The sequence below is a fragment of the Varroa jacobsoni genome, unplaced genomic scaffold, assembly GCF_002532875.2.
Source record: "Varroa jacobsoni isolate VJ856 unplaced genomic scaffold, vjacob_1.0 scaffold_1383, whole genome shotgun sequence".
Classification (NCBI taxonomy): Eukaryota; Metazoa; Arthropoda; class Arachnida; order Mesostigmata; family Varroidae; genus Varroa; species Varroa jacobsoni.
In genome coordinates this window covers 346,713-361,336 of record NW_019214285.1, presented here as the reverse complement: position 1 = coordinate 361,336, position 14,624 = coordinate 346,713, and the positions used below count along the sequence as shown (strand labels likewise).

The 14,624-nt window shown below is 39.3% G+C and overlaps 1 protein-coding gene and 1 long non-coding RNA gene across 18 annotated transcripts in view; both read left to right on the top strand.

Annotated features, from left to right (window-relative positions):
- The window catches only part of LOC147752261 (uncharacterized), a 38,239-nt gene extending 25,156 nt beyond the window's left edge, over positions 1 to 13,083 (top strand). For all 5 annotated transcript variants that reach the window (XR_015314569.1, XR_015314570.1, XR_015314568.1 and 2 more), the window contains 2 exons: positions 622 to 757; positions 7,354 to 13,083. This is a non-coding gene — a long non-coding RNA (uncharacterized LOC147752261). The remainder of the gene's footprint in view (positions 1 to 621; positions 758 to 7,353) is intronic.
- LOC111269399 (LHFPL tetraspan subfamily member 6 protein) overlaps positions 1 to 14,624 on the top strand; it is an 89,123-nt gene that overhangs the window by 54,271 nt on the left and 20,228 nt on the right. The window contains exons 1-2 of one of the 13 annotated variants that reach the window (XM_022848980.2): positions 8,858 to 8,953; positions 9,763 to 10,102. The exons of 6 other annotated variants lie outside the window; for them this stretch is intronic. Coding sequence is in view for 1 of the 7 variants with exons in the window: in XM_022848967.2 (XP_022704702.1) it covers positions 8,903 to 8,953 (51 nt within the window). In the remaining 6 variants the exon portion in view is untranslated. Of the gene's footprint in view, positions 1 to 8,816; positions 9,051 to 9,140; positions 10,103 to 14,098; positions 14,241 to 14,624 lie in introns of those variants that run through there. 6 more of the 13 variants (XM_022848981.2, XM_022848979.2, XM_022848976.2 and 3 more) reach the window with 6 other exon arrangements.

Sequence of the window (14,624 nt, the reverse complement as noted above, 5' to 3'; positions counted from 1 at the left end):
CACACACACACACACCACACACACACACACACACACACACACACACACAGCGAAATACAGGCTAGATAAGGGATACAAGAGTTCAACTAGAAAGAGTGAATGAACAAAATGTAAGAACCTTTAAGGAGTAATGACAAAATGTGGGGTACAGGAGCAGACAAGATGAGAGACCCGAGAAGGATAAGAATATTAAAGGCTCTGTTAAGCCGGCCACATAAACAGGCGGCAAAAAAGTAGTTAATTCGGTTACTGCTGTTGCCACCCTCGGCTGAAAAGAATAAACCACTGTTTTGTGGTTCACGATAGCGCCTCGCTCTCGAGTTTCTAGTTAGACATTTGCGTACCTTAATTTTAGCTGCGTTCCGCTTCTTCGACGCACTCGTCTTACCTGAGATCAGAGGCCTTACGTTGCTATGGCGGTCGTTCAGATGGGCTTTCAGCGATTGTTGTTATAAACTAGAAAATGCAGCGAGCGACTCTACCATAACCAGATAACAGCTATTACTGTACTTAAGAGTAACGATGGCTAAAATTTCTCTGTGTCGTTACTTCTACACATATTTAATGATAGTTAATATGAAATCAAATTGTTATTCTCTTCATTTACATTATTCATTTAAGGAAGCTGCTGGCAAAAATGAACCAACAACTTGAAACTGAAACTCCTAATCGTATGAAGCAGTCGGATCCGAACCATCAGCGTTATGATAAAGAAAGTAACCCCTGTCAGGACATAACTCAACGTTTAACAGCCCTGGTAAAGATTAAGTTGATATAGTTACATCGAGCATAAAGTCTCGTTAGGGTGTGAATAGTTGTCGGAATTTATTGTATATTTAAGTTGCATGATGAGGCATAATAATAATAACAATGCTTTGAAATAAACGATTTGTAATTAACTAAGGCGAATATCCACTTAGACTCAGTGGCTAGACGGCCGACCATAGCGAATAAAGAACGTCTTAAATGAACGCAGGATACCTCACGTGGGTTATAGTTGCGGAGTACTTTCGCTTTCGAGAGGACTCTGAATGACAACGGGCCTGAGAAACAAAGGCGGCGGCGACGAGCTCTCTAGATCAACAAACATTAACCCCTCAACTATTTCACTATTACTGATTTACTAACACCTGCTAATAAACAAAAATGCTAGCATATTACTATCGAATCATACTTTGGGGCTCACAGGTTTTACAGTCAGCACTCCCTCGGCGATTATATAGCCATGGACGTTGTATTGATTTTTCAAATCATAACCTGTATCACAGTTAGGCCATTCTAGACGCACTCATCTTGCGGTCTAGGCCTAGTTTCATCTGGCGTTTTAAGGCAGCTATTGTACCGTCATATCTAAAGTATCATCTTGTGACCGATCTCCGCTGTTTGCGAGGCAGTCTTTATTGACCCAGATCCCTTAACGTGGCATGCTAACATAAACCGCTGGTTTTCGATAATGACCTTCGTGATGGAAAGTACAGTAAATAGCATTTTTGCGTACCTAGACACCGATTTCAACAGTTACAGGATAATTCGCTTATCTTGCCGGCTGCCTCTCTAGCGTGTACGATTTTCAGTTAGTTTCCCCAATTCATCGTCTCATTCTTTGGCCGACCCCGTTGAAGGCTAACTCCGCTAACTTCATCCTTCTCCTAAGAAACCGACGGCTAACGGTTCAGCATCGCGTCCCATTGCCGCAGCCAAAATAAAACGAATCGATTGAATTTATTTATTATCAAAATACTCTATATGATTTTTGCTCATAACATTAAAGTAAATATTATTTTAAACACAAATGGCCGTAGAAGTAGGTACAATACGCATGTGTTTACCAACAAACTATAAAATCAAGTCAGCTCGTACAATTTTTGTAACAGGTATGTAATGGTTGTGAGTATTATGGTCTGGGTGGTTAATGCGTATTTCTTTTATGCCTAATTATGAAAAATTAGGCATACAGCCCCATTGCTTAAAATTTCAGCGTTGACAAAAACTGCCAAATACTGAAAACCAGGAAAAAAAAACTAAGGTACTTTGTAAAAGAAAAAGAACACACCAACGCTAAAAGACACAAGAGATATTGGGTTAATAGCTGGGTGTAAGGTTGTTATGCCGTTTCATGGGTCTGATGGAAAAATCCCCGCTAAGTTCAGCGAGACTTTACCCCGTGGAGCCAACTATTTGATGATGGACCTCAAAAAGAAATTTTGAGGATACATAGGGATTTACATAAATCAAAGAGATAAGAATGCCCAAAAAAAAAAAAGTGGAACGATTAGCGATATAGATTAGATAGTTTATCGCCCAGTTAATCGACCGGTATCTTGGCATTCAGGAACACTAGCTCAGATAGTAGACAGAAGAAACTCATCACATGCTAAAGTATCGAAATTGACTAACCAACCAGATGGTGCTGGAAATGTAAAGATCGTACGAGGCATGTTTTGAGTATAGCTTGATAGCTTGCGAGCACAGTGACTTTATGGAAAGGCTTTAAAAAAACCACTGTATGACTGCTTTACATCAGAGGTTCTCTAGGTTTTTCTCCTGCTGACGCACAATGAACGAAAGATGTTCCAGTAATCTGTATATGGTTAACGGGCATTGCTAGATTAGTTAGCAACAAAGCTCGAAGTGTGGGTATTCCGACTAACGTCTAAAGGACTCCTCGCTGCTTTATAAAGCACCTTACCGCAGCAACAAAGATTTATCCATATACAGACAGGGCTTTCGAGCGAACTGAGATTACACGCCAGAAAAGTTAAGCAACCGCTTTTGGAAACGCATCCGGCAAAAAGGCAAACACCATTCGGCATCACTGAAACACCGACACATCAAGCGGATCTACCATCCATCCACCAAGGAAGGTGGCCAATTGCACAAGGCCAGTCCTTGATGGAACAACGTGATAGACAGGGAAGGTAGCCCTCAAAAAAGCATTATAACAAATTTTCCGAGTTACTCACAAACGGTGCTATGATCATCAGTTAAGATTTTCACCAGCCTGTCGTGGTAATGGCTTCCGAGCACAGGCAGAACCGTACGCCAACTTAAGGTGCGCAATTTTCCAGGTAGATGAATCTAGATTAGAGCACACAGGTCGGTGTGCGACCGTGATATTTGTTAGCGTACGGAAAAAAGTAATAGAGGTACATCTTATCCGTCGGAACTTGCAGATCCGCCGTCTAAAGAAAGCGAGTACGGCAGGGCGAAGCCGCCAAGTTCTGCTACGGTAGCAGAATGCAGTTAAGGAAGGCAGGATGTCTAGCTATGTACGTGTGTTACGCAGCCACGTACAAGGTGTCGTCGATGACTTTGAGCGCCATCCATTAATACGTAAACAATGAAATTCTGCCCGACCCGCGCTCACAAAGATCACGACTATGCCCAAATCAAGTGCCAGGTTAAAATAGATGCTAAATAATATAGACGATGGGATAAAGGTTTCCAACGCAGTGAGCACATCCGAGCTACCATGAAGTAAATACCCGCAGAATAAGCGCTCGTTCTCGCAAACAAATCCAAATGTACATATCTATAGTGTAGGAATTGCAAGGACGTACACTATTAGATTGTGGTCTTTTAGAAATCTGAATAATATCATTATATGCGGATCTGGAATACGGCGAGAATAGCGTGAGAAGACGTAAGCAAGACTAAGCGGTAATTAGCAACATAGGTATTATTAACAATAATAATGACTAAAAAATAATGCATTAATCTATGAAATAATAGTAACACTAGTCGTGATAAAACGAACGCGCTTTTTTATTTGTAAATAGGTCCCAAAATTTCTGTTATTTACTGACTTAGTTAATAAGTCTGCGTAGTTCACTGAACAAAGCTTAATACAACCGATTGTGGAACTCATGCACGTAATAGGTACAAGATTTACGCAGCTAGAGCTAAACTATTGGCATTTTAAAAGAAGAAAATTGCTAAGTTACTTGTAATTACTATGAACTCTGAATTTATCTGTCGGCTAGAAATTGCCCCAGTTACCTTTTCACTTTGCATCGATATCGAATGTTAGACATCTCAAAAACATATATTTCCTTTTTGTCTCGAAGATAATTCAAATGAATTAAGCCTATCTTCATTATAATGGCTGTTGTTTCTCATTTCTGGTAGGCATAACCAGCACCTGAATTTGAGAGACTTGCGATAGTGGACAGGGAGCTTCGATACGTCATTGCAATACAGAGCCATTCAACAGACTCGGAGCGTTTAACAACTTCGTCTTGCTACGAAACAATCATGAGCAAAGCAGTTATAATAGTTATAATAAACTTACATATTGTCAACTGGCTGGTGCCATAAACTTCACAAGTTTTAAGGATACGAACCTGAAAACATTAACAACATTCATAACAGACAAAATAACCCGAGTGTTTACCGATTGGTTTTTGTAACTTACAGTTTAGAAAGTTGTTAGTTAATGTTCAGAATCGAAGACCAGGTACTTGTGAGTGATTGGACGCATATGAGTGAACCATATAATGCTTAAATTTTCGTGTTTGAAATATTAACATGTGGAACAACTATGGATTCTGCTTGGAAGAAGGACAAGGTTTCGCAAAAACCTTAAAGCTCTATTTGTTCATGTATTATGTGTCGATGGTGAAGCTTAGACTCTGGCTTTTCCACCAAATGCACACCCGTTTGTTGAATATAAATGGATAAACAAAATCTCCGCGAACGAGGCTAGAAAGCAACATAAGATGAAGTAAACTATATTCGATAGTCATTACAAATAATAAGGGATACTTGATATCTCTCACAGATGCATGGGCGTAAAAAATTTAAATCCAACTACGATCACACAATTTTTTTAAAAGATGAGCAACTCACCATCATTGCTGGCACTAAAAATCATTGTGTGATCTATTGCCAGGTTCCGTTCTCTCTCAAATAAATTTTTGGAAAAAATTTGGAAAGAACGTGAAAAATTGGGGAACAGCCAGGCATTCATGGTCACCAGAACTGAACGGTCAGATTCTTCAATAAGCTCGCTATAATAGCCCGAACAAGGTGGTAGCACCAATAAACGCAATGAAATTTTGTATTGAAGATAGGGCAACCCAAACTACGAGCCAAAAGAAATAACTGATTAAACCCCTATCTCGAACAAAAAGAAGTGCTACAAAAGATTTAAACGAGTTCAGGCAGCATTTACAAACCCAGCAGGCACAGTATTTTCAATATAGTTTATTCACCAGCCCATATTCATTAGACTTTTATAATATATAGTAGATTTGATGAGATAGATTACTTGCGATACTTACAATAGAAACCGAAACAAAAAAAAGCAGTAATATACACGTGTTCCATTTATATTTTTTTAATCATTTATTTAATCAGTTACATAATCCCAATACTAATCTACTTCAACTATCGAGTACTCGATTCCTCGTTGTGCTAATGTTTTCTATTATCTACTGTATTAGTCAGAGCAGCTCAAATAGCCTTTAAATGTTACGCTCGGTACTCTATAAAGCATCTGGATAAAGCAAGCCTACCTTCGTCAGCTCTGATTCAGTGAGGTGACGTATTCATTTCTATGAGATGTATCTTTTTATTTTCACTTTTACAAAACGCTGTCCACAAAAAGCTCGTCATAGGTAACGAGGTCAAGATGGATTCTGACTGCGTCTGTTTTGATTTCTAATGTCACTGTGGATAAAGTTAAAAGACAGATGTGTCCATTTTCTTACAGGCTAGCAGCGACTGGACAGACATTTAATGACAATGTTTATAAAGCGTGTTTCAGTTATTATGCAGCATATTTAATCGGAAACAAAACACTCTTTATCAATTGGCATCAGCTTTTCCCGTGGTTTTGGATGTCAGAGGATTTATTGGACTCTTTCACGTTTCGAATGTTTCATCTGGCTGACGTGTCTTATTCGCGGTTTCAGAAACGTTATTTTTTGGGAAATGAAAACCCCAGTATGACCTTGGCTTATGATCATCCGTGATGGTATGGATATGCTTTCTTCAATTTTATATATATGTTTATTAATATATTATTAGCATTATGTGTGTATGAAAGAGACGCCAGCAGCAAGGACGATGTAATGCGTTTCTTTGAGAGAATTTTCGAACTCTATTTCGAAGAGAACTACAGTTTTAATTGGGTCGAAGAGAACACCGAAAATTTTTCTCGATTCCGCGAGGCCTTTCAGCGTTCTGCAATGAAATCTCCAAATACGTCTCCTCTCTGCCAGTTTCAATTAACTAAAAAGTATATTTAGGGCCCCCTTAGCCTACTTCGAGACTCGTCGACGCTGTGATTTGTTCGCGATGCAGCGAAAACTTACAAGGAATAGGATCTACACCGTTTCACGGCTTTAGCATAACTGGGAATTTACACACGTCCTATACCACCTAGGTTTGTATTTAATAGGCGATTATGAATATTTTTACTTAATAAGCCCCCGCTTTGTTCTACGACGTAACGTGTGTTGCATTAGCATTTTGATAAGCTGTTGCGACAATCTATACTTGAACAAGACAAGCTTTGTTATATAATTACAATTAATTGTAAACGCTTGAAACATCAACTCTTTTTCATGAAATACTATATTTTTGATGTTTTCTTAGACGTATCTTGGCGATAGTCATTGAATTCGACAGAGATTATTGATGTTCTGTGATAAATTGCAGCAGTTAGTAAGAGCATTGCTGGTTTTTTTTTTCTATAATCCTTATCATCAACTAACATCATTTTTTGCATAGTGCCTGTTAGATAACGATATCGTATACCATATTCCTTCATAAACCGGTCTGTCGAGAGTCCACGAAGAAAAAAAGCTTCATAGGTAAATGATGTAACAACCTATAGCTCGTATTGCGACTTAAACAGAGAACGGTTAGATTATTCGACCATACTAATCTTGGTAGTTGCCCCCACGCAATCGAGAGGCCACTTCGTATACAGTGTATAATATAGACAGGCAAGCGACAGATGGCAAACCTACCTCAGAATGCTGACTCCAGCATGCAAGCTACAAGGAGGAAACACCCCTAAATAATACGAAGTTGATTTCTTTTTTGCTTCAAAGTTGTGAACGTTTCAGGGTGTACGAGTTCAGTCGGGGCCACTTACCATTTTGGCCCGCTTTTATCTACTAGAAAACTGAATGGTCTGTCATAAGAGATCGTCGCTCGACTTTACCGTTTCGATAATATAAAGTACTAAAGAATCGGCCAGCGAGATTGTCTGATTTGTCTCATTTCAGTATCCATAGTTGACTTGTGCGCACGTGAGAGCGTAGCGGTCCATTAGCCATGACAAGCGTTATTTAAATCTATTCATTCTATTTATTGAGGAATTTTACGTACTGATTATTACAGGAAGTCTTCAGCGAGTTCTCGTTCCTGGGACCAAGGGGTGGCTCGCTCGCAATAAGTCAACACGACATCAAATAAAATAGACCCATCTGACAGGCAGGTCAAAGATGAACGGATTTTTCCCTTGCGCAAATATCACAGGATAATTTCACGGTGGCCTAGCGAAGTGAAGAAACATATCTGTAGATAATTTAATTATCTTGCTCTTGACGCTAACAAAAGGAATCCCAGCGACAGGAAGATAGTTTTTCTATAATACGTTTTATACTTGCACCTTATCTGAAGTTCCGTTTGTTACATATAAATGAATGAATGAATGAAATGCGCTCGGCTTTACATGTTATACCAGTCATAATAATTTAATGAATCAAGTACTTACAAAGACAATACTTTTAATCAAGCACTTGACACAAAATCAAAAAAAAAACGTCTAGACGATAATCAGACGTCGTAGTTGAAGATGCATCCCACGTGTGTATATAGCATATATTTGATCTGTGATACGCATGGATTATACGATATAATTATACATAGACTCGCGAAATCTTGATTCTTACAACCCGGTATCAAGTATTGCATGTACCGGCCTCCTACATGATATTGACTACTTGAATTACTGTCCACTTATAGACACATAGATGGACAATACAGAGCTTCACACAGATCGAGACTGCTTAGGAATTGCTATGATTCTAACTATTATTGATATCGTCGACGGGGGGCTCTACTTGGTGCTTTCTCGTTTTCTTTATTCCATCAATGTACTGCCCGACTTATGTTCATTCGGTATTTGTCCTACGCTTAGTAAAAATTCCCCCGTCAATTAAAGTTGTAAATTAGCTATGGCTGGTTTGTTTTCGTTGAGAATCGGAGAACGTTTAGGGGGCCTTTGTTTGTGTTGTTACGACGGGCTTCTACCATTTGCTCTATGATCTTCTTTTGCCTATGAGAGGCCGTTTAATGGCCTCTTTGTCGAACGGCCCTCCCTTCAACGAGAAAGGAGCACAGATATTTAAGTGACCTACACTGCAGAGTTCAAATATCGTCTGCAGCAACCGGCAGTGGCTATCGTCGTTATCGCTTTTTGATAAAGTTTCGTTCGCTTTTTCTCATCAGTGGTATAACCGAACCACTGTAAGCAAAGTAATAGTAGTAAGGTGACTACCGATGTGTGTGGTTGTACCGATGTCATCAGCTATCTCTGAGCATGCGCTATATCAATGGACGACGTAATTGGTTCGCCTCGCTCTGCTTTATTAGCCACCGAGGGCGGCGGTAGCAAAATGCAACTCCTTTTACTATTCCTTCTATTATGGTTCCTAAAGGATTTTCGAGTGTGATACATACGGTGTATCTCAAAGGCGCAAAATCGCGTCTCAACACTCGTCGTCGCACAACCAATCAGATATCTTTCACTTTCACTGTCTTTCTCCTTTCCTCTAGAAGAGCACAGGACTCGAAGGTCAAGCTGAACCTAATAAATTTCACAGCCTGCACGTAACCAGTTGCGGCTGTTTGTGTCTGTCTAGAAGCCAAACAGACGTCATCCCCTATGTACATAGATGCACACCGAAGTCGCCATTTCCGGCAGAGTCACCGAAACGTGCGTTTATAACGGAAAACGGGTATAGTTATTTACTGTGAACGGAACGCTTCACGTAAGAGCCAAACATCAGTGGATTAAATCGGCGTCTTTTAAAGTAATTAATCACTCAGTCAGTCAGTCAGTCAGTCGCCATGTGCCGGCACGAGTGGCCATGCTGTGTGAAAATATAGTAAGAGAAAGTGCTCAAAGGGACAGGTGGTGAAACCGCGTCAATTAGTAGCGGAATTTCCAGCTTTAAGAACAGACTGTAGCAAATAGATAACAGGGGCCACGTAGACTATGCTTAGTGTTTTTCCGTGTCGGGAGGCGTTCGACGCCCATAGTTAACACGGCCGAGACATATAGAAATATTCAACTGGTTTCTATTAAATGTGCAAGCAGACTGAAGGAATAAAAACTATACAGACTGCCATATAAAAACTCTTCCGGTCGTTCACAATATAACAGTCTGTGGCCAATTTCTCGCCCATAACAAGGAGCGAATTCTACAGGAGCAAATAGCATTAGTGAATATGTCCGTGCATTCAGTGGTCATCGTGTATTGATAATCCGCTAATGCTGTCAAAGTCGTATCATTCGCGTTCCCTCAGAAACGGCAGTCGTTGAAATGTAACGGAGAGACCGTATGCATATTTAGGAAGCGAAGCCCAAGGATATAAAGTCTGTGGCATTTGCTAGAAGGCACACTTAAATCATCATAGATATGCTGCCTCGTTAGCTCTTGTTGATCTGGTTAGAATCACTAGTTTAGATGCAGTAACTATCTAAGCTTGACTCAACATGCTCTTTTCATTATTAACTTGCAGCCAGCAGTCGATGCCCACATTACCATCACCTCGTTCGGGATAAGTTAACCCTAGTTTTCTCGTGGACTTCGTCACTCGACAGGACGATTTATTTAATGCGACCCGCAAGAAAAATTAGTGTCCAAGTTATCGTCTACTTTGTGAAGTGCATTCGAATTTTTTTTTTCATTAGAAAGACGATTGAATAGTCCTAAATCAAGAACAACATGTTAATCATTGAACTTAAGCGAAAAGTAGTAAAAAAAGAAGTGATGAAAGGTCCCCACCTCTCGGTTGGAAGCAGGAATGGGTCGTCATTACGGAAGGTGGCTCTTGGTCGCACAAGCCAAGACGATCCTTAGTAAGTAGCTACAGCAAGCAGATGTAGAAGGTATTCACTCGTCTATCTCGTACCTCATTATTGTTTAGTATTTAAGTTGTTAGGCATTATCTGGATTTTTCTCTAAGAAAAGTTGCCTAGTAACAATATGCCGTATTGATCATTTGCCAGCGCTATATTGTGAACCAGCAATGGTTACCTGTTTCATGGTTGCCAATCGTAACATCCTGAGAAATCTACGAACCCAACCCATATTTCATTGTTCAGTAGTCTAAGTAGACCGTGAAAATGAACAGCTTCGTTAGCTTTTGTCCTACCAAATTTGAGCACGAAGAGAATCCGGTTCCGGAACTGCTCAGACTGTTCATATGTAGTGCTGCTTTTCAACAAAGTGGCGTATATAGAAAACCATCGCCAGGTTTTTTTGATTTATGGTTTGAAAAGACTGGACACTATTATATACATATTATTGGAACAAAATGGACTCGTCCCAAAATGCTCGATCCTCAAACAATTGCTACATGTAGTATCTTATTGTGACATATTTCTCAATAGGGTTAAAGGATACATCACAGTATCTATTTTTACCAGATTGGTAAGGTTGATCTTGAGCTGCTGCTACCGACGACTATTGAGTTGGGTATTCATATAAACATTACAAATTAGTGCCATTTCTATTTATCTAAAAAGTGTACCGAGTGAAAATAAAAAAAAACGCTTTTAGCTGGCCCATCCTTGCTCCTCTAGGGCATGCTTATCACTCTGTTCCAATGCAATCTTTATTTTTTATGTAGGTCTCTACTTCCTATCTGAAGCAAAATATACCGTTTACGACCTTAGTGCTTTTCATATGAATTGTCATGTCACACTATAAGTGCTTGTAAGTGCCATCTCTCGACGGTTTCGGATAATGGTATAACAGTTAAGAAGTAATGACTGCTTTCTTCAAATGTTTATTTACTCCTTTGTTTCTCCACTGTTTTTTTTTTTGTTTCTAGAGATCATTTGACCCTTTTTCTCTTAGGTATACCAAAGGACAAATAAGCCTGACATAATGCAGCCTGGTGTATTTGTATCATGCACAGTGAGGACCCTATAGCTAATGGGCGCTCTTTAAGGAGGCCCACTAACTTATAACCACCGGTAACTTAGAGTTGGAAGACGCGCATCACTCTCCCCCGATCACCACTTTCCACTAATCGGGCAATCAAAGTTAATAAAAGCTTTGACAGACAACTTGCTAAGTACTCCAAAAAGGGATCGCAAAGATCCTATTATCGTCAGTCGTCTGGAATCCATAATATTTTATCAAAAATCAGAGGGAAGTCTGGTGCCCTGTGAGAGACATAAGGGAACACGACTTCTCGTTATATATCATTCAATACCTAACCTGGCGTCGAATAATACGAAGCTACATTGACAGATTACTGCACAATAATTATAGGTTGGAAAGTGGGCCCATTACATCAGCACAAAAAAATTCAGGGTAAGAGCATAAGACCATGGTTACGCTCGATCCAAAATAGAGCGTGATTTTAACCTTGGGGGTCTCAGGGCGATTTATACTATAGAAAATGTTTGAAAAAAGCAAGGACCGTATAAAAAACATTTATATATGGTCCTAGTATATTCAGTCCAACAAAAAAAAGCGCGATAGGCAAGTTAACATCATCCTTCACCGTGACGATGCCGAATACACATGGCAAAAATCATCCAAATAACTTAGAATTTGTTTTGCACTGACCATATCCTTTAGATATCGCACCGGCGTATTACCACCTGCTTCGATAACTGACCAATTAATATTGGTAACAGTATATTTGACGACGATACAAAAAGACTTAGAATTTTTTGGCGGGATTTGTTATTATTACTTACAAAGTGACAGCAAATGTATAATGTTGCTAAAATTTAGTTGAGATGCTATGGTTTTCTATTAGACGAGAAAGAGCCACTAGTTTTTTGCCAGCCTCATATTGCAGATATATCTGAAGTTCCAGTTAAAAAAAAAAAACTATATTGTGAGAATGAGCTCTCTAGACACCAATACCGTTCCGCTCTTTGATGTATCAACATCGATTTTATCTAATTGTGTTTAATCAGTTAGAACGACTTGTCATTTTTAATTTGATTTGTTTATAATAATGAACCGATAATATAATGATTTTTTATTTGTAATCCCCTCTGTTACGTTTCTACAAGAAAAGCGTTTTTAGTTCTATGTATGGAATACAAATTATTTGTGAGACGGATTAATTTTTAGTATCTATGATGCACCTTGCTTTCATACAATAGAAGTATTATCTACTATAAGGTCTGCATGATATTTTAATAACGCAAATATAAACCTGTGGAAATTATTGACCCGTGACACTGTCCGTTGAGGACGACCTCTTGGGTTTATTTCATGATCTTCAAACATGGATTATTCTGATCTATCATTCGTTGCCCGCAAGTAGTTTGCTGAGAGCTTTCATCGAAGCTCAGTTGGTCGGATTTATGGGCACTCACTCCGATGAACGGCCAAAGGTTCATCATCCCTGCAAATAGTTTATCATGGGCGAAACAGTTCTTTGTATCCCAGCAGCGTGAGAAGCTCCGGCCGCTATACATGTGGCCGCTATACATGTGGCCCCAACTTGTATAGGATAGGACCAGTGGCGGAAAATTTCGCTAAAGTAAAAATGATGTTGGGTAAATCATAACGTAGTGCTGAAATTTCCTTATTAATTGGTAATGAATAACTTGGGTCTGACGATTAACAAGGGCTTTATTTTCTCTCAGGTAAATGTAATATATGTTTTACAACGACCATAGTGTCTACACTCTGCTATGAGGATGTCCTATAATAGTAAGCAGAAATAATCTTTGTTACCATAAAAAACGTTCCAGTGTTACAAACGTACTTTACGTTGACGTTAAGTTTTGTTAGCGTTGTAAAAAATGGCGATAATGTAATGCGATTTTTAACTGATTTGAAATAAATTCATATGATACCTGCATTTTCTCTATGGGTTGTTGTGTAAAAACGCAAAAACTTTAGTACTCGAAACGCCGACAACTATATTTCTCGTACTGGCAGGATGCTGAATTTGAAGGTGCACTCGCTAAAGGACCTTTGATTAAGGTGCAAACGAGTAGACAATTTATGCTTGTTATAGTATTGAACTGATTGGAAATAGTCATGTATGTACTATCAGTTCCGGAAAGGAAGACGTTGACAAAAGCCACTGAGCCGAAAAATACCGTGGGAAGCCATGCAGCGGGTTCGAATCGTTAGCTATTCCCTATGCCTGTCCCTGACATACATATCCATTATACAGATACCCACTACAGAAGTCTTTGGTTTTCTGACTCTAAGCAGCTCAGCGATTGCTCATGCATTGCCACCGGAGCAGTCAATAATATTCAGAACACTCTAATTGATCATGGCTTCAGATGCCCTTGGCGTGCGTTCACCTATATTGCTTCTACAATGCATATATTATAACATAATCAGCTACGTCCTAATCGATGTTGTTTTTCGATAAGGTCGAGTCCTTATGAAATTTAAGCTCGAAGATGTCTGATCATCTAATAAGCTTCGGAGCAGATTTTATAATTATTATTCAACTAGTATTCGCACACTGAAAATATGTCTGCTAATTACATTACAGTAAAGATTCCGTAGAGGTGTTCTTTAAGTATCTGAAAAACGAGACAATACTAATGGCTTGTTTGCCCTCTGGGCATCGGCTGTCTTGTCAGTTGTCCAGGCGCAAAATGACCGTTTCGAAATAAACTTACCCTTGATGCCTCACCGACTCATGTCTAGCTCAAAAGGATTATCAAGTATACATTTCACTACAGATAATATTCAGATTCTTCAAACCACTTAAACATACAGCCGGCTTTTTTGAGTCTGTACTGAACCTTCTTCCGCTGATCAGCCCAACTCCGATTTAGGCGACTGAGCGTGTTTTGCGTTCTGCAGGTGACTGCATAAGTAATCTACTTCTCTATTCATGTGTTCTTCAGATCAAACTGAGGCCAATACCTTCTCGTCACTCCATCAGCAGGCAGACAATAATGAACGAGCGCACCCGGGCACTAGAGCGAGAATTAACAAAAAGATTTCGACAAAGGGTTCTCGCTGGAAAAGGTTCTGCAGGTTAAATTGGTCTGTTTATTTTTTTAGTGTTTACTCTGTGCCCCCAGATTTTGTACAAATACAACATGAAGAAGTCATCAAATAAGTGTCGTTAAGACCATCTTGAACACTTATCGTAATCCAATATCATATCTCTTCATAGGGGTTAGCACAGTAACATGGAAAAAAACAGCTTATACATCGAAGTGGTTTATGTAGAGCATAGTAAGTAACAAGTTATCGTAGCTTGAGGCGATACCTCAACAACACTTCCTTCAAAAATAACATCTAGTCCTATTCGTGAAAAATCCCGTAAGCTATCTCTGATAAGACCTTAAGTAGCTGTTCCTTTGTATTCGATTTCGACTGTTCTGCAATAAGCGATGCCCAACGCGTACAATATCATCTAAGATC